The sequence below is a fragment of the Erithacus rubecula genome (genome assembly GCF_903797595.1).
Source record: "Erithacus rubecula genome assembly, chromosome: 14".
Lineage (NCBI taxonomy): Eukaryota > Metazoa > Chordata > Aves > Passeriformes > Muscicapidae > Erithacus > Erithacus rubecula.
In genome coordinates, this window is record NC_136666.1 from 16,826,788 (window position 1) to 16,846,850 (window position 20,063).

The 20,063-nt window shown below is 38.5% G+C and overlaps 1 protein-coding gene across 2 annotated transcripts in view; it reads right to left on the reverse strand.

Annotated features, from left to right (window-relative positions):
* Positions 1 to 1,560: 1,560 nt before the first annotated feature.
* ANXA2 (annexin A2) overlaps positions 1,561 to 20,063 on the reverse strand; it is a 49,610-nt gene continuing 31,107 nt past the window's right edge. For both annotated transcript variants that reach the window (XM_079318135.1, XM_079318134.1), the window contains 12 exons: positions 17,708 to 17,767; positions 14,514 to 14,613; positions 11,069 to 11,163; positions 8,511 to 8,624; positions 6,756 to 6,846; positions 6,241 to 6,320; positions 5,891 to 5,950; positions 5,214 to 5,307; positions 4,402 to 4,497; positions 3,383 to 3,441; positions 2,728 to 2,850; positions 1,561 to 1,926 (listed from right to left, as the gene is read on the reverse strand). In XM_079318135.1, the coding sequence (XP_079174261.1) occupies positions 1,867 to 1,926; positions 2,728 to 2,850; positions 3,383 to 3,441; positions 4,402 to 4,497; positions 5,214 to 5,307; positions 5,891 to 5,950; positions 6,241 to 6,320; positions 6,756 to 6,846; positions 8,511 to 8,624; positions 11,069 to 11,163; positions 14,514 to 14,613; positions 17,708 to 17,767 (1,032 nt within the window). In that variant the 3' untranslated portion in view covers positions 1,561 to 1,866. The remainder of the gene's footprint in view (positions 1,927 to 2,727; positions 2,851 to 3,382; positions 3,442 to 4,401; positions 4,498 to 5,213; positions 5,308 to 5,890; positions 5,951 to 6,240; positions 6,321 to 6,755; positions 6,847 to 8,510; positions 8,625 to 11,068; positions 11,164 to 14,513; positions 14,614 to 17,707; positions 17,768 to 20,063) is intronic.

Consider the following 20,063-nt stretch of genomic DNA (forward strand, 5'->3'; position numbering starts at 1 on the left):
ACAGTTCTCTAGCTCTGTATTTCACTGTCTGTGTTAAACAGTAGGTCTGGTAAGAAACACATCCAATTAAATGCTATTGCTGCAATTTGCTGTGCAATTTGGGTAGTTAAAGAAACAGTGCCAATGAAGTGTGAAACTTCTGGTTATTGACTGTGCTATTGGAATGGGAACACCAAAGAGGAAACTGAATCAAGATTTGACCTGAAAAAAATTTCTTCACAGATTCTTGGGACAACAAAGACTGGGAATAGCAAATTTTAAGATTTTTTGGGGAGTTTTCCTTTGGTTTTTTGTTGATTTTTTGTGTTTTGTTGGTTTTGTTTTGTTTGGGTTTTTGGGGTTTTTTTTTTACTTCTGAATGTAAATAGGTCTTAGATAATGGTCTAAATTACATGATCAACAACAGAAAATGTTGTTTGTTTTTCAATCATATATTTAATTTGCCATGTGGGGATTACCTAATAAAATGTTGCAACACTGTCAAAACATCATTCCTCAAGGTATTCCTATCTTTTAAGGTCTCCAAGACCTGATTTTTGCAATACACCATGGACAGGGACCCACCTTGCTTATTGCAAAGGCTGTGACCAACAACAAGATCAGCATGAGAACTTGGAAATTTATTCCTATCTGAAACATCAGTAAGCCAGTAATTAAAAAACAAAAAAAAACCCCAAAAATAAATACTGCTAAGAAATAAATTTCTAGATCTCACAGGAGACTAATTTACTTCCTGGTCTAAAATCAGTAAAAATAGCCCTGGCCTTTGAAATCCTGCTGGTTTATTTAATATGATTTGCTCCTGAAGAAAGACAGCCTGCAATTTTGAACATCCTGTGGCAGTGAGGCAGAGCATGCCAGCCATCAAATTCTAGTTGTTCATTCCACTGACTGGAAAAATGCTTGCAGTTTGATTTCTTTTATAGGGCCACATTTGAGCAAGCAACATTTAGAGAGATGACTTACCTAATTAGATTCAAAGAGTGATTTGCTACCTCAGCAATAATTTTTAAATGCACAAATCTAGACAGAGAGACATTTTGTAAACAGGTGTGAATGACACTGCTCCATCAGGCATTAAATTGGAGCTGCTCCTGAAAAATTGTATCATTTGTGCATTTAAGTTATCAATATTTTACCAACTGCAGTGTTTTCATACCAAATATTTTTTTGTGGTCTACAGCCAATGATATTTAAGCAAAATCTCTCACCCTCCTAATGAAGGTGGCATGAAACAGCCTTCTTGTGTACTTCTCATATTAAAATTATCTCTGAGGAGTATCTGAGCCATTGAAACAGGGCTAGAAACCAGATAGTGACAGAGAGAAAACATCTGCTACTTACAGGCAGTTTTGCAATTCTAAGGGATCAACAGCTGTGATAAGAAGAAACCATTTTACCATTTTTATCAGTGATCTCTGGATGCATAAAAGGGCTCTGTGTCACTTTGTTCCCCATCCCTATACCCTAGGAGGATAAAAACAATACACAAAATGGACAGCAAAAGCTAAATACACATAACTGTTCAGACAGTTTTCAAATTAAGGTCTGAAAGACTGGTATTCTTAAAGTAAAATGTCATTTTTATTTGTTTTATTAGAAACATTGCACAGGGAGGCAGAGCCTTTCACAAGCCTGTTTCCCCCTGCAGGGTTAGTTTCTCTGTTATACACTGTCAGGATCTTTGGCAGAGCCAAGCAGAGCTGCCAAGAGGGGCAGGGGCAGCACAGGGAGCAAACTGCAGCAGGGCTCTGGAGGGAAAGGGCAAGTCAAGGTTAGCTGGGAAATTCAGGTTTTCTAGGGTTACAGTAAAATGAAGAGCAAAAAAGGCATGTCTGTGGACTTGGGTTTCTTGTATCACAGTTTTCAGTCCTCTCCACCACACAGGTTCAGCAGTGCCCTCTGGTAGTCCCCTTTTGTGTCTTGCTGTAAAGCAAGGGAAGAAAAATTTAAAATACATATTAGGAAGCAGTCAAAGTGTGAAAGCATATTAACTATATTTAGATCATAGGACAGCCTATGATTCACAGTGAAGCCTTCTCAGCCCAGTCTGAGACTATCTTGACTGAGTTTTACTTACATATGAACTGAAATGATTTCATCATTCTAGCAATACAAATGCAAGCCAAGAACAGAGAAATTCGGGTATGAAAAAGAATAACACAACAAAGGAAAGCTGAAGGACTTGGTTCTGCTCTGTCTCACTGATCACTGCAAAAATCATATGTCAAGGTCACTATTCAAAAAAAATTGCTAATAATCTACAATGGACACCTTCAGGAAAAGATTCTAAGTTAAGATTTTGACTCTATACAAGGAATAATGTAGTTTATGCTGTTGTGAAGATTAGCTTTGAAACAGATGCACAAGCTCTTACCTATGCCCCAAGTTAGACAAAACCTAGCAGCTGTAGCTTCTGTCTAATCACAAAAATGGACAAAAGTCACTCTAGCTAAAGACCCTTCTCCCTGAGCACTGCAATGAAATGAAGTGGCAATTTAGATGCTCTGTTTTCATTCAGCAATCACAGAACAATTGTCTTTTCTTTTGCTCTGAGGCTATGGACTGGTGAACAGAATTTTCCCCCAGAACACATCAGCTGATTGCACAAAGCCTGCATATACCAGCTGTGAAGATAAAGGTGAGTTTTTCCACAGCATTCCAGTGGTACCACGAATCTAATGAAGATCCTGCTGCAGGATCTAAAACCAAAGATGAAAAACTTGCCTGGATGAAATAATAGAGAGATTTTCCATATTTTCTCTTGAATTCACTCTTGATTTTCAGCATGTCCACCTCGCAGCGGGACACCATGATCCTGATCAGGACCTTGTCCCTGGTTCCCTTGCCCTGCAAGCACAGACACATTTAGAGCTGCAATGCCTGAAATCCATTAATTAACAAGCCACCATTAATTAATGGTAGGACAGCAAACTACAGGCAACCAGGATGAGCAATAAAAGATCACTTTTGGTTCGCCAGGTCTTTCTGGAAGCACCTGATGCCTTTCTCCAGGTGTTTCTCTTTCATCTTTTTTCTTCACAAAATGTTTTGAGGCAAATTTAATATCTTATTTTGGTATTCAATAAACAGTTTTTTTCTGCTATCAGCTCTTAGTTACATGCAAAAGATGTGTCTAACTTTGCTAATTATAATCAATTGATGTAATAAAGATCTTTATTATGAGACTCTTTTCTACATTTCCCTAGACCAGATGAGTATGAATAGATAATCCAGGCTCATAACTGTTAAAGAAGGATATTGAACAATAGTAGGTAATTGTTAATTTATTCACATGCCAGTCAAATTTCATATGAACAGAAGAGCTTAACAATGACAACAACAAAAACAAACAGTAGAAAGAAAAAACAGCCTTTCCTACCTTCATGGAATCATACAGTCTGTCTGCAAAATACAGCTGCTTGTTCTGGATGCACTGGACTGAGGAGAGAGAGAGAATAGTTAAATATCCTGCCCACACACAGGACACAGAATATTGCAGCCATTTTTAAAGATATGGCAAGTAGTCAAAATAAGGTTTTCAGCAAAAGTCCCTCAAAAAGGGGACACAGAGAAAATATTTTTACCTGACTTGCTATTTGGAAGTCATTTGGTTTAGCTTGTGACTGAACCACAGATGGTCACATCTTTAGGAAGTGTTTCCTTCCATGGAAATTGCCTCATTTCAGAATTGTATAAATTCAGACTGCTAGCCCTCCTCCACAGCTCCCAATTCATGATTCCACGTCTAAAAGCAATTTCTCCTCTGGAAAAACTCCTTGTATACTAATCCATGAGAAGTCTCCTTTTCAAGGCTGAGCTGTTTATACTCCATTTGCATCACACAGCTCTCAGTCCACCTTAGTTTGAAATGGATTTTCCCCTTAAAGAATACCCTTAAACACAGTGACATCCTTGTCATCTTGACCTCATGGCACAATATCAGCCCTACACTCTAACTCTCTATTTCAGAGAATTCAGTGTCAAATCAGCTCTTCAATCAACCCCTACCACCCCTCACAGCCTGACTCTCTTCTCCTCTCATACATATGCTGTTTTCTCTCCAACCTATGTGGGTACTGAAAAATTTCAACTTTTTGTTTGCTTGAGGAAACAAACATTAAGCCTCTCTATCAAATAAAAGTGGAATTAACAGCAGATCACAACACGCATGCATTTTCATTTTAACTGGAAAGCAAAGTTTATATTTTGCAGAGGGTAAAAATAAGCTGCTTCTCAGTATCTGCAATACCCTAAAATACACCAGTGGATCCAACACCAGCATGTCCAGCTAATTTCTCATCCAGCAGGGTGAATCTAGGCCCTACCTTTATCATGATACATTGCAAGAGCCCTGTAAAGATCCTGTATAAAAACAGTCTTTACTTCAGGGTAACTTACCTAGATTAAGAAAGGCATTCTCCAAATCTCCCTTAACCTCCTTCTTGATGCTTTCCAACATATCATATGGGCTGTAGCTCTTGTACCTCTCAAAGACTAGCACAGAAAAGAAAGCAGGTGAAATTAAAACCAGACCAAGAACTGGCAGAAATAATCACCCAAAGTATGTACACAGACACAGGAATGTAGAGACACATGATTAATAAATATCTATGCAAGTCCTTCTGAGAATCTCATCTTAAATACAAGCATAAATTTGTCAGCTAAAGGTCCCATGCTGTGGCCTTTTTGATTTCCTTGAAGACCTCCATAATCTGGGAAAATACCATCTTAATCCTGTACTGGTATTTTTTTTGAAACAGCAGTGATTTAACCTCTGAAAAGTCTTCAAATATTTTTTCCCATGTGCTGCTTTACAGTAGTACCAGAGCTGCTTTTGAGTCTTCACTGGCAAATTTAAACATATGATATAGCCAAACTATCCTGGCACAGAGATAAAAGCAAAAGGGCTTCTCAAGATCTCCTGCATTCATGTTTTCTAGGTTTGCAACATCTTTCTTTTCAGTGTATGTGACATGTAATTGAGCATTGTTACACTTGTGCAAAAAAGAACTGTACACACTTAAAATGTGAGATCAACACATCCACAGAAATAACTAGATTGTTTAAAAATTAACACCTTGGACATGAATTAAGATTTATGAGATCTCCTATGTTTTTGAGTGCTTTTCACAATCATATCAATCTAAATATTTACCATTTTGTTATAACTTTCTCTTAAAAGAAAAAAAAATCTGTCTCTTGAATAGTACCTTTCTGCAGGTGGGGAACACTTCTTTCAGTCATAATGTTGATCCACTTGGGGACATCAGTTCCCTTTCTCTTCACACCAGCATCATAGAGGTCCTGGGGTTAGAAAGAGAAAGAAAATCACAAAAAAAACAGGAGTTGCACAAGAAGCCATTGCAGATGTATACAATCTCCTCAATGGAAAAACAAGCACTACTGGAATTGTGTCTGTGAGAGAAACACACAAGGACACGTGGTTGGGCAGGTCAAGGACAACATTTAAGGATCTAAATCTGACACTAAGACTAATTACTTTGTGTTCACCTCTGGCTACAGCTTTACTCTGTATTTAGCTCAGTTTACCTCAGCAGAACTGCTCTTGACAGATGCAGATGTAAGGAACAAGCATTAACAACCACTAACTTCACTGCAGTGGATGTGTTAGCTTTTCTTAAAGGCTCTCTCTCTTCATGAGTCTAAAAGAAATACCAGAGAGCTTCTGTAGAGTGGATAAGCAGCCTGTGAAAATTGATACCTGAAGGCATCAGGACTGCAAGTGGCAGATTCACTGACACCATGCAAACATTACTGTGCAGGACCATCTGAAATACACACACCCACTTCACAAATGCTCTGCACTTCCACAGCTCAATATCCCCTGACCAACTGGAGATATCCCAGGCTCAGTACCAGCACTTACCCTGGCATCCTGGTCAATCAGCTCATAATCAATCACAGAGCTATCTTCACACCTTTTGCCCTTCAAACAAGACATCAGAATTTCAGAAAGGTTTCATAGAAAGTCAGCAGTTTGCTATGTGCATATTCCATTCTTTTTCTTTTTTTAACCTGAATCTGCTAAATGAGTAACTGCACACTCCACCCCCATTATGCTGCATTTCTGCCCTTCAACATTTGAATATTTGTTTTCACCCTCAAAAATCAGTGAAAATACAGGGAAATTTAAGAGTGCATCAGAAACCAAATTGTTTCACTGGCAGCCATCACTCAGGGACATTTAAAAAAGTGGAAAACTGTGAACAGTCCTACCTTGGCCAGGGCAACCATGAGCTTGCGGAAATCACCAGATGTGTCTGAGATTATGTCCTTTTCCAGTTCTGTCTTGTACACTAGAAAACAAAGAGTTGTATTCAGGAAAAGGGTGCCTTACAAATATTCCTTTGCAAGAAAAAATGCTCCTAATTACTGTGTTTTATGCATATAAACAGTTACAATCTAAGTCAGGCATGAGAACAATGAGCTCAAACTCAGCATTGCTACCAGCTAATCATGAGTTCCATGCAATGTGTCTCATGGAAAGCTTATAAAAAATTTCATTTAGACACAGCTTTATTAGTAGCAAATAGCCTTCAATCTGTTTGTTAACAAGCAACAAGATGAAACTATGTAAACCACACAAATATCCAGAACACCAGTCCAAAATAACAGAGAACCAAAGCAGATTTGAGTGAGCTTTCTAATAATGAAATTCTCACTGAGGGGAATCTATCCAAGCAATTTAGTGTAAAAGACATAGCACATGGAAACTTGCAAAGTAAACTCACTGTCCCTGTAGACTCTGTTGATTTCACTGAGCTCCTGGTTTGTTCTGGAGCAGATGATTTCAATGAGTGTGTCTTCATCAGTCCCCAGCCCCTGCAACACACACAGCACTCAGTCAGGAGCTAGCAACAAACAGGAGAGAACAGATGAAATATTTCTAGTGGCTTAGAGATCCTCTAAATGTTCTCTCTGGGCAATGTCCAACAGTGGCTTCCTCACCAGCATCACTGAAGATCAGCTTGTTATGGCCTGTGTGATTTTTTTTTTTTTTTTTCTGAGGAGAGAAATCTCCATGCTCCACTGGGAGCACGGAAGAAAATTGAGTTTTTTATCCTCCTGTTAAGATGCTGTTTGTTAAGCCCACCTGTAACAGAATGTCATTTTACAAGTGGTAAAAATGGGCATAGTTTCCACAGGATTTCAAGAGAAGTAACATCCTGAGAAAATGTGTCTCAGGCAGAACTAGGAGAGATTTCCACACAATGGCTCTAACAAGCATCTGGGAAAAAATGAAGACTAGAAACATATATAATTTCCTAAAATTTTTTAAATATTTTCAAGAATGTGTAACAGAAAAATAATTAACACATCAGTGATGACTTTGCTTTCTTCAACTCAGATGCCAAAGTCATAGCTTGTAATTCTCCATGTATCAAGCCAAATTTAAGCTCCAGCAAATTCAGAGCATTGAGAGGTTTTGCTAACTCAGACCAGATATTTGGGAGCTGGAAAGAGCAACCCATGGAGAGCACAGAATATTCTACATTTGGGACTATGAGGCATTGCTTGGTCTTTGATCCCAAACCTGAAACTTGTCTGAGTCACAATGAATTATGAATAGGCTGTACTCAGACCAGGAGAGGGCAGCATCTGATTACTCAAACAGGGCATTTGGCCCACAGGTGAAGAGTTACCATCTCCATAGTAAATTGCTTTTCTGAGTTTGGGGATTTAAGAAATTTTTTTGGGGGGGTGAGAGTAGTGTGTGTGTTTATGTGGTGGAGGGGGTGGTTTTGTTTTCTTATTTGCTTATTAACTCATTTTTAATTATCTAGAGAAGTTAATTAATAGGCTTAATTGACATGTTCTAAATTTTAGACATAACTAAGTACTTACCTTTAATTCTTAAAAAAATTAAGAATTGAACGAGAACATTCAGAATGTGATGATTAGATGATCATAACTACAATTTCCCACACCTTAGTTTGCTTAAAAAGATGATTGTACTGGTATGAACACCTATCAAATCTTGCTTCAGTGGCCTGCAGAGCAGACACCTCTTTTTGCAGACTGCTTTTGATGCCACATCTTCCTTGTCTTTTACACAAGGGCAGGTCCAGTACAGGATGTTCTTTCCAGATCAGTGATGACCCAGTAACTGAAAACTCCTGTTTAAGCCTGTAAGTGCCAGCAGAGGATCTGATGGATCCTGCCAACAAGATCTCTCACACTATGAACCTGTGCATGATTTGTAAGAGCAGTCAGCAAAGCAGCCAGGCAGAGCAGCCTACTCCTGAGCTGACAAGAATAACTTTTTCATCAAAGAGAGGATTTAATTAAGACTTTAAAAATTCCTGATTTAAATATAGTTCCATGATTTCTCTCATTTTGGATGCCTTGCAGCTGGATATTTAAACTGTAGCACTAAAAAAAAGAAAAAAATCAGTTTGAAAACCATGGCCCTGGATATGAGGTCCCTACTCTTTCTCATGACAGCACCATCAGACCAACAACATGAAATTTCAAAGCTTCTTTACCTTCATGGCAGCTTTCAATTCAGAGGCATCATACTGTGCTGGTGTCTTCAGCAAGCCCAAGATCACTGCCTCCAAATGACCTGAGAGAGCAGACTTGAGTGCTGCAGAAAGTTCCTGGAAAACAGATGGGACCATGGAAGAAAATAAATTAAAGCTCACTTCTGATCTCCAGAGAATTTCACCTGCAGGGCTTTAAGTCTCCAAGCTTGCAGCAGTGTTTCTTACACAACAGACAAGAAAACAGAAACATAAAGAGCTTTCTGACTGTGAAAGCCTAAGAAAGAAATTAGGGCAAGGTGGTTTTTTTTCTAATCCTCTGAAAACATGAAGAAATGCACCAGTGTCTGACAAAGTGCTGGGAATCACAGTGCAGACACATCTGAACAGCTTCACTCCAGTCCTCAAGCAGTGATGCTTTGTTGGAGCTAATAGGCACAGATGGATCTGAGCTTGACTCCCTGTGGTCAGTGCTTCCCCATCATACTCCCACAGTTTTCCCAGCAGAACTGTATTATTTGTGGTTTTCCTCTTATCCTAGCTCTTTACTAGCTAAGACTTGGGAAAACTGACAGCACACTTATTCCACTGCAAGGCCCAGTTCCCAACCAGCTATCTGAGGAGATTAAAAAATCATCCCTGACCACTGAAAAATTATGCCTGTCTTCAAGGAAACTGTAGAAGATTGTAGCCTAAATCCCTATTGTTAATTGCCAGTCAGCTCTACAAAAAAAAGAAACAGTCACTGTAGAGGATGCAAATCTGCACCAAACAGAGCCCATGTCCTCTTATGGGTTTCAGATGCAACTTGAACTATACTAGTTATCAGCTTCCCTGTAGTGTATGCTACAAAGATGAAATCTCTGGGATCAAGCCTCAGATCCATGTATTCCCTAAACTGAAGTTAAATTTGCAGCATTCAGAAGGGAATTGCTGCATTTCTCACTAACAACCACTGATCTGCAGAGGCAAGGAAAAGGAGAGAAAGTGAGCTCAGCTGAATTGCAGAGTTGTGCCAGAGAGATAATGAGCCAAGGCATTTAGGTAATTTCCAGAGTCACCCACTTAATCCAGGGCACTTTATGCTAATAGTGCATGCACTTACTGCATGGATCAACCAAGAGAGAGAATGGGGGTTGGGGCACTTTAGACCAAGAAACATTTTAGTACAACTATTCCATTTAGGATACTCCCCTCCAACCTAAACCAAGGGTTTCCATCAGACACTGCTCATCCCAAAAGAATTAGAAGAGCTAGACTATGTGACATTTAAAAATTACAATTTCTATTGGGATCTGTTAGATCCTGCAACACATAAAGCAAGCAGCCTAGTACAGCACAACACATTGCCAAAAAAATCTGCACAACTGCTGGCAAAGAAAACCATCAGACACTGTCCCTACAAGATATACCTACGTGTCTTTTCACATCCCACATCCTCCTCACAGGCTTATCTCTACTGCACATTTCCATTCTTTATATGACTGTTTTATTCTTTGGCACTTGTTAAACTTCTGATAAATTCAGTTTGTTCTTGGGTCATAGCAAGGAAAAAAGTGAGAGAGAAACATGAAAAAAGTTGCAGATTTTCTTGACTGTGCATTTTTGCATGTGTCATGCAGAACACGTAAAGTTTAAAGCAACACATTTCATGACTGGGGTCCATTTATGTGCAGAATGTCCCAGTGTCCCCAGGGAAGGATGTGCAGACATGTGCACACATGCACATGCTGTGCTTCTATCAGACATGCACAAAAGCTGGTGAACTTCCAAAATTTAAATCTACATTTATGTACATTCGGTTTCAGATGAGTATTCTGGGATGCTACTGGAGGACTACCATTTGGGGTCTGGCAAACCTGGAAGAGATACATTCATCATAATCTGAGCTCTAGGTAAGTTTCTTCTTTTTCACCAGCACGAAACTTCAAATAAGGTTCTCAAAACTTCAAAAGAGAAGAACTCTCTTGCCTCCCAGACAGCAAGACTCATTTTGCAGAATTCTGCACATATCTTACTAATTTCCCTCCATCAGCAGATCAGTACTTAAGGTATTTTTGCCAGGATAATTTTTAATGACAGTTCAACTCATTACATCACTATTCCACAGCTGCAGTGCTCATAGCAGTACTGACTGCAGTTCTTTCTCAGCTAAGTTAGCTGTGGATCAGAAACAGAACACCTCCTGTATGCTGAGTTGTCTTAACAAAATAAAAATCCAACCCCCCCCCCCCCCCAAAAAAATATAAACCAAAAGAAAAAAGAAACCCAAATAAATAACCCCCTAAAGCATCTCTCTTTGATTTTTTCCTTCAAATACTTCTCAGTATTTTTAGCACATTTCACCAGGGAATCCTGAGGTGATTTCTGAAGGTTTTAGGAAACCACTATCTCCAACAGATTGCAGTTTCACCTGTGCACATTCAACACATTTCAAAGTTCTACCAGTCCTAAACTGTGACAACATGGACAAAGTAAATGCATCTTAAATTTCAGTGAAAAGACACTAATTTTCCACAAGAAAAATATTCAATAATTCATATTTCTCCATGTTTTGCTACCTTTTTGGTTCTCCTCTGATAGGCAAAAGCAATGTCCTGCCTCTGCTCATTGTTGCGGTTTGTCAGGATGTTGATGATGGTGACCTCGTCCACACCTACAAAGACACAAGGCACAGTTAGAGAAGTTTCCTGCCCCTGTTTTTGTTTCAGGATGCTCCCCAGCACTCCAAACACAGCACATGTGTCTGGAGCAGAGCTCTCACTAGTTGGTGTTGATCCTGTCCTGGCTGTGGGGGAAAAGGCACCAATAAAAACCCACCCAGATTTCTGATGGGATGCACATCTTTGGACTCACCTCAAAGTTTAGTTTGTGACCAGCTCTGTCACTCTGTCTTGTGCTTCACTTTGTGTCTGTGCATTAGTTCTCAAGCACTCAGAATTCTGCTAAAAGCTGCTCAAGAACACAGACTTTAAAACTTGTACTTACTAAATCCTGTCCTGTAATTTCAGTGGAGTTTTTTCAATTAAAACTTCTTAATGAAGTTATATTTTCTATTTAATCCACCACTCCAAACATGGAAATGGAAAAATAAACCAGTATATTTAATTCAGTATGTTTCAGAGGCTCAAAAGACAGAAGGGATTTTTGACACTGGAAGAATTAAGTATGTGCTGCTTCTTTTTGAAACCACTGGAAGATCCATGCTGAGCTGTAACTGGTATGTGGATGTCCAAACTCCCAACTTATCTTTTAAGTGAGCTGCATAGCTGCAAAGTTTTAAGGAAATCATTTTAGTTTTAAGGAAATGATTCCAAATCCATGCACTTCAGTACAACTGTCAGCTTTTGAAGTGAACAGGTGGCTCTAATCAAGAGGTCAGAACAAGCCCAGAGCTTCACCTCCATTCTCCCTGCTTAATAAAAATATTATGAATAGCTTCTTTCACACTTGCATACATATCAGTGTAAAAGATGATTTCTTTATAAAAAAACCCAGATAGTAAGTCCTGGATCAGCAGCTACTAGCAGGACTCAGATCCCTGCCAGAATCCAGCTACATTTCTCTTCCCTGTTACCCAAATTAACCTGAAACAAAGAACTGCAACAGATAGTATAAAAATGAATCATTAAAGTAGAAATCTTGCAAAAAACCTTTTAGCCCCTAGCTGCACAGTCTAATATTATAAGTCAAATCCTAAAATATTCTCTCTTTCTTCATCACATTTTTCATGATGAAATACTACACTTGGTAGCCTCATGTCTAATATTATAAGTCAAATCCCAAAATTCTCTCTTTTTCTTCACCACATTTTTCATGATGAAATACTACATTTGGTAGCCTCATGTCCTCATCTGGTGCTGAGGCAGACCTACATCAGTGCTCTTACACAGGCTTGGAATGCAAATGATGCCATGAGGCCCTGGAAAGCATCATGTGTCTAAGTTACAAACTCTGAGTGAAAAACAGGCTGACTGCACATTTCAGCCATAATCTACTCCCACACATTTTAAAATGTTCCCACATTATAAGAGAAAACAAATTCTCCCTGTCCAGAAATGGCCACACACAGACATTGAGCCTTTCAGCTGTTGCAGGCCCACAGCACAAGCCAGTGTCTTAAGCTTTTTAATAAATCCTGAATTTAAACCATTCTTGGCATTCACAAAAGCAAATGACATTTTCAAGTTGTAGCACAATTGCTACAGATTAGAAGCCCACAAATGACTGACTGCACCCAAGTTTGTTATATACATGCCATGGAAATATGAAATTAACTCATGGCTCTGGCATTCAGTGGAAAGTGAGTGTTTTTCCTTCATTCATGTTTCATGCACAGGATGCTGACTCACAGCTCTGAGGTGGGGCAGGACAGCAGCTCAAGTATTTTGCTGCTTGCTGAAGTTTCTGAAAGTTTCAAGGCAATGAAACAGAGTTTATTTCCAAATTTATTCTGGCTAGGCAGATTTTATCCCTGCTTTTCTACCAATGGGGAATGGAAAGGAAAATTCTGCTTAATAACAGCTTTTCTTGTGGAAGAGGCAATGTAATGGCATTGGTAAGCTGACAGTGTTGGAACTCAATCAGCAAAAATGAGGAAATGAACATGAATGGGGTCAAAGGGAAAAATTTACATTAAACAAGACCATAATTTCAGCTCTGCTATTCTGCTTAGCAACAGTTCACCAAACCCAAACCATGTTGCAATGAGACATTTCCTTAGTGACAGTTTTAATATTTGGAATATGTGACTGATGCAGTTTGGTGGATTTCAGGCATTGCCCTCTCTCACCAGCAAGACTGCAGAGAGCCTCTAAAAACCTTTACTTCATAATCTTAAAATCTCTGCCAAAAGGATTGTGCATGTTGGATATACTACATACACAGAAGACCTTTCTGTAAAATTGAATTGACTGGTTTATGTGTCATCATTGTTTTACCAGTTTCTGGATATAATGAATTTATTACAGATCTGTGTTCTGAGCCCTTTCCTACAACAAACCTGTGTATGAATTTTGCCACACATAGAATAAAAAAGTATCCCATGAAACCTCAGCAGAAGGCTGCAAGTAACAAATATTCACAACCTAGTCTGACAAAATTATTTAACAAGCACTTGAGACACACTAAGTGTAAATGCTAGGAAATAACTCTGAAACAGAAAAGAGACTTAAACAATTGTCTTTGCTACAGGAAAAAAAGAAAAGGAAATCTAACATAAGCTCTTCCAGATAGTTTCTTCTGTTTAGGTTCAGGTACATCAGCTAATCTATACACCAAACACAGTAGAAAATAAACATAGAAAATAACATAGAAATAACATAGAAAATTACATAGAAAATAAACAGCTTCTTGTCCTGTGCAGCAAAAAGCCAACATTTACATTGGCCAAGGCACTCAATGAATTAGATTCAGAAACATTAAAGAGCATAAAAATGAAACATAGCCATGGCATTTATACCAGAAGGACCAAGCCAGAACTTTAACAAGTTATTTGCATTATGCAACCTCTAGGTTGAACAATTGCTAAATACAAGGTTTTATATAACCTGGAGCTGTTTTTGCACTTTTCTCTTCCTAGGCTGGTGGATATATATAAACCCCCTACATTTAATTCAGCTCCACTTAAAGCCCTGAAAAGGGCTGGACAATGCATTTGTGCAGTATAGTTTTTGCAGGTAGATCTAAGCCCAAATAAACACATCACAGTATTTTCCAGAGGTCCCAACAGATGGCTTAGCAACCTCTGAGGAGTTAATCAGAAGAGTGTGAATGAATGCTGAAATATTTAGATATTACAGAGCAGAACAGTCATACACTCTGCCCTGTATCTTTGCAATTCCAGGGTATAAAATTTAACTTGGTCAAGTCAGCCTGAGGAATCCAACACCTCCTAAAGCAGATACCCTCGAGTGAGGATATCAAAATGTTGGTGTTGAAACAGAGTTTTATTTGTGTTTTGTCCTCTACCTTATCACAGAATGGAAGCTCCTGCTGCTCACCCACCTTTGGTCTTGATGGCTGTTTCAAGGGCAGCAGCATCCCGGTCAGCATCAAAGTTGGAGTAAGCTTTCACTGTGGCATATGCACTTGGGGGGAGAGAATGCTGGGAGAACAAAAAAACAAAAAAAAATAATCCTTCAGAGTTAAATTGTGCAATTAATAAAGCACATGGCTCTGCATTACCTGGTATTCAGCCCAAAGTTTAAATGCAACAATTACCAGGAATCGACAATTATCAGGTATCTGTGAAAATGGAATTCAGCTAAGAGCCACTGAATTATCTCCTCCTCAAGTGTATTGCCCAGAAATCCACTCACAACATACTTATTATGACACAGAATATATACAAATAGAGATTTTATTTAATGCAGCAAAAACCCAACGCCTCCCAAGTTCACTCACTAAATTTCAGTATTCTAAAATCTGGAGTTTTCTGGCTAGATCTGAAGGAAAATGACTAGAGGAAGCTAATTCCAAGAAAGTTAAATTTCTACAGTGTTTTAGATTTGAAGTCAATATTTTACTTTTGATTATAGCCTGCAAAAAAAATTTTAAAAATTAAGGAAATTTAAGGTTGACAATGATAGAGTCAGAAAAAGTTTTGTGCACATCACATAAACTTTAAAGAAAACACAAAAAAAATTCTATTTAAGGCCATAGTTCTAGAAAGCAGAAAATAATCATAATTTCTTGAAACTCTTGGCCTCCAGATACTTGCTTTAAGCAGCATTTCAAATTACCTCTGCTAAGAGGACTTGCAGGTAAACTCATTTAGTAAACAGATGCAACCCTTTCCAAGCTACCAGATTTTGTCAGCTGTTTATTATGGTCTATTCCTGAGGATTACAGCTGTAAACAGAGGGTGATCTGAACAGGGATTCAACTCTTCTCAGATGCTTAGTGTAAAATAACAGCTTGTTATCACCTCCTAGGGCAAGTTTAAATGAAAGCAAGGATTTTCATACAAGTAGCTGGGTAATATTCACAAATCCCACTCTGCTCAGTTCAACACAGACACCTAAACCTCTGGCAGAGAGGTAGAGTTACCAGCACCTGAAATTGCCACAGCCAATTCCTAAGCTTTCCTGGAAAAGGTCCCCAGAATCTTTTATTTCCATCTGTAACTCCAAAAGGAACTTGGGTTCATGAACAGAACTAAGATATCCTGATACCCCTGAAAAATACTCTTAGATGCAAATTTTTAAGAGGATAGGTTTTAAGATTCCTCTGGCAGTTACCCCTGTGCCTTCTGGAGACAGTCTGCTTTGTGCTGTGGATCTAGGGAGTCAAAACAGCACCAATAAACTGAATCATTTTCTTTTGTCTCTTACCATCAGTTCAGTCCAGCAAAGTGGCCCCAGTCTGGCCCAGAGCCACACCACAAAACACAGACTTTCCTTTGAGTGGATCAAGCTGGCAATTGAAACAGTAAATGGAGACATGCAATGCAGCCCCAGAGAAATCTGTGTGCCTGAAGGATTCCTCAGCCAGCATCCACCATCCTGGGGCACTGCTCATTATCCAGCACTGGATAATCTGGAGTAAATCCCCTGATCACCTTAGCAGAGCTGGGTTCCTTTCCTTCCACCCAGCTCTAAGTATTTCCTGAGTAATTTGGATGGAGTAGTTTGCTGTAAAGTTGATAGCATACACTAACAAAATGCACAGCATATTTGCAAATTTAGTGGTCATTTTGCCCCTCCACTCAAGGCATGTACCAAGTCAGCCTGAGTTTCCCTGAGAACCTGACAGGTCTTATCAGGGTGATTGCCTATGAAAAAACAGCCATTTCAATTCCAAGCTATCCAATTACTCTGCCACACTACTGTACCACAGTACCAGTACTGTAAATTTTCAGACAAGACAGCTTTCAAACTGACTTTCCATTTAGTTCATTCTTTACAATGGGGCAATTCTTTACAACGTGGCAATAAAAGTCCAGATAATGTGCAACTGCACCACCTATCTGGGCCAAACTAAAGCAGAGAAATTGGTTTTCTCCTATGCATTTAGTGTGCTTCAGAGGTCCTCCAACTGCTTTACTTCCTCTGAGCTTGACAAATTTATTTCTGTTGGGAAACAGGAGGGTGAAGGGTTTCTGATGGAAATGCTGCTATGGAACAGTGTTCAAATCTGACTTTTGCAACTACATCGAGGAAGAAACATTTCTGCCTGTGAGATTAGATTGCTTAATTGTTATTCCAAAAGTAATTCTCCATTGAAATATACAACTATGAAAGCTGAAGACTTGACTGCTTTTGCACTACAAAACCAGTTTTACTACTTACCTACAGTGCACTGGCCAGCTCTTCCACAAACACAGTCTGGTATAATTAATTTTGCAACAAGTAACAAAAACTGGCAAAACATTTGCTTGTACCAAGCTCAGATCCAGAGCTACCAGCTGTAAGATTTCTATGTGTAGCAAATTCATCAGAAATGTGATGAAATAATGCATGGATAGGATTCACTTCCTCTTCAGTGATAATCACTGAACCACAGATTAATGACACAATATCCTGATAACACACTGGTAATCTACCATCTAACTGCACCTTAAGAAATTAAACAATGACTCTGGCTTTCTGGTATTTCAATAAAACTATAAACCAAGTGCAGATGTGGAGAAAAAATACACAATCCATAATAAAACAGAATATGAGAAAATAAGTTTGAGGAAATAATTTTTTTCAAGAGCTAGTTCAGTTTTGGGGATATCCATTACAGGAGTTAAAACCCCAATATCTTTGCTTCCATAATGTTTTCAATTTTTAACTAGGGAAAAAAAAAAAAAAAAAAAAAAAAGAAAGAGGGTATCAGCAACGCCAAATATATTTCCATCTTCTGTTATCATAAATAACTCACTTGTTTCTTTGGAAGAAAGAGGGACAGAGATGCAAACCAGCCATTGTTTGACCTGTGATCTCTTTGATGAGGCTCAGCAGGAGGATACTGCTCATGCTGCTGGCCAGTTAGAACTCTCATTAAATCACACAACTGTCCTACGGTTTACATCTGGTTTGTGGATGAACACTAATCACTGCTGATTGGGATTTTTAGCCAATAAAAGTTTAAGAGATGTGTGGAATCTTGTAAACTGTACAGCTGAGAACAATTGTTGCTGCAGAAGTCCTGTAAAAGGAACAAGATAAATTTTAAGTAAAATAAACTTTTCTTGCTTAGATAAAAATACTTACATCTCCTTCAAGGGTGAGTTTGCTTAAAATTTCATGAACAGTGGACATCTTGGAAGAATGCTGGAGGAAGAGAAAAAAAGAGCAAGTTGATTTAAATATATTTAGTTATACCAGTCTTGAAACACTACAGTACTTCAAGTGACAATCCAATGGATCTGCTAATACCAAGCAGGAAAGAAGATTTAAGAGTTTCCAAGCCACACCACCATGAATAATGCAACAAGAGGTCTTCATTCCATGTAAAATAAAAAATCCTTTCTGCATTTTAGATACTTAAACAGGAATTTGAGAATCTCTGCCACAGAAACAGAGTTGCCTAAACTGAAAATTCAGGAAGATTATTCAGAAACAACACAACTTGGTCCAGCTCAAAGTCAAAGAATAGCAACAGATAATAGAATTTAAATTACATGCCCAATTCCTCAAGTACTCAGGAAATGCAGTGGAATTATTTCCTTGCAGGCTTTTTACAAAATGATAACCCTGTTTAATCTTTAACCCTAGATACTGGGCCTTGTGGTTTTGTGGTAGTTCTCCAGAACACCACTCAATAACACAATTATCAGAGATAAGGTAACAAGGACTCCAAAAAGAAGAGTTATTGTGGCAAGTTAATATCAATGCTCCATTGCCAGGACCTGAAGAACATCTTCCTTGTACATGTAAAAAAAAAAACAGGGAAATCCCACCCCTGAGATGGATTATATACATTGCAGAAATCAACATTGATGTGATAAAAAGTTCCAATACTTCATCTTTTCTGGTCAGGGAGTTTCCCAGAGCTGTATCACTGTTTTTAGTGGAAGGGTCTCTCAGTTTAGAACAAAGTTTGCAAAGCCAGGGGCAATATTTAAAAGGCTTGATGCATTCCCAAAGCCCTGCTCTCAGATTTCTCATCAGAAAGGACAGGACAATTCTTCCTTGGTACCAGCCACCCAGGCCAATTTCCCAGACAAACCAATCTCCTCCACTCTCAATGACCAATAAGAGCTTGGGGAACCAGAAAATTTGAAATAGTTTCATGATAATGGTGATTTGGTTTAAAATGCTAGGGGAAAGTGGCAGGGTATTTTAATTAATTAATAATTAATTTTATTTTTAGCTCCTGTAAAGAGAAAAGCAAAGAAATCTTTATCTTTTGGCAAAAATAGGTAGTGCTACAAGAATAAAACACAGCAGCAAAATTACAGTACTTTTGTAGTCTAACTGCTATCTCACATTTCCTCACTTAGAACACTGAAAGAGAATCTTCCATCTTCTGAAACAATCTAGGTTTTAAGTAACAAAAGCAACTTCACTTAACAAAAAGTAAGATTCCATTGGAAGAAAAAGTAAGATAGAGAACCAAAATGACAGTCATACACGATATATTTGGAGAATAAATGCTTTTTCAGAAGTTAAAATCCAACCCCAGGCCTTTAAAGACAGACTGCAGAAGTTGTAATAAGCTGTTATCTGCTGTTGGCATTATTAATCATGGCTGGTTTAGAGGGGGACTGACTATACATTCCTGAGTTATGGACTTCCTGATGTTTCCTCTTCATAACATGAAGAGCCTATCTGTGAGGACCTTTGTACTCTGACAGTATTTCAACTATTACCAAAATGATAAGCAACTGAAGTCATTTAGTCTTTTTTGTCACAAAGGGAACACCAGTGAGAGCTGAAGCAAATCAGCAGCAGCATAACCTTTCACATTAAAAAAAAAAATTAAAATCAGTGGAACAGCTTTTTGCAAGATTAATGTTTCTAAGCAATTTAAAAAACCACACTGATAAGGTTGCTGGAACAAAAACAGTGATCAGAGTGGAAGGAACAGAATATAACACCACCCTCACAGTAGGGTTGGTAACTCCAGGTTCATATTACCAGAACACAACAATGCCATAGCAACTAACTGCCCATCAACAGCAAGCTGGCAAAAGAAGAAAAAAAAGAAAAAAAAAAAAAAAAAAAAAGGGAGTTCTTGCAAGAATCATTGCAGAGAAAGATTTTTTTTTTACCTTGAGAACAAACATAGCTCTTGCCACACCCTGCTCTGTAAAGCACTTGCATTTCAGAACAGACTCTCACTGTTCTCTGATGGACTGATTCTATCTCATGTCGTTTTGGCAAGTTCTGGATGGGTTTGAACATGTAAATAGAAAACACTTGCACCAGCCTGTTCTTCCTTACATTGGAAAGGAATCAAGTTTTACCTTCCAGCTGTAAACTAATGTTTCACCTTAAGGCTTTTCTATAACCAGTTTCTAAATGCACATTACACAATCTGAATCATATTATTCTGCTAAAACAGATGGCATGTTTTGGTTTACAGGTCTATTAAAATACTGGCCCAGTCTCTATTCACCAACTT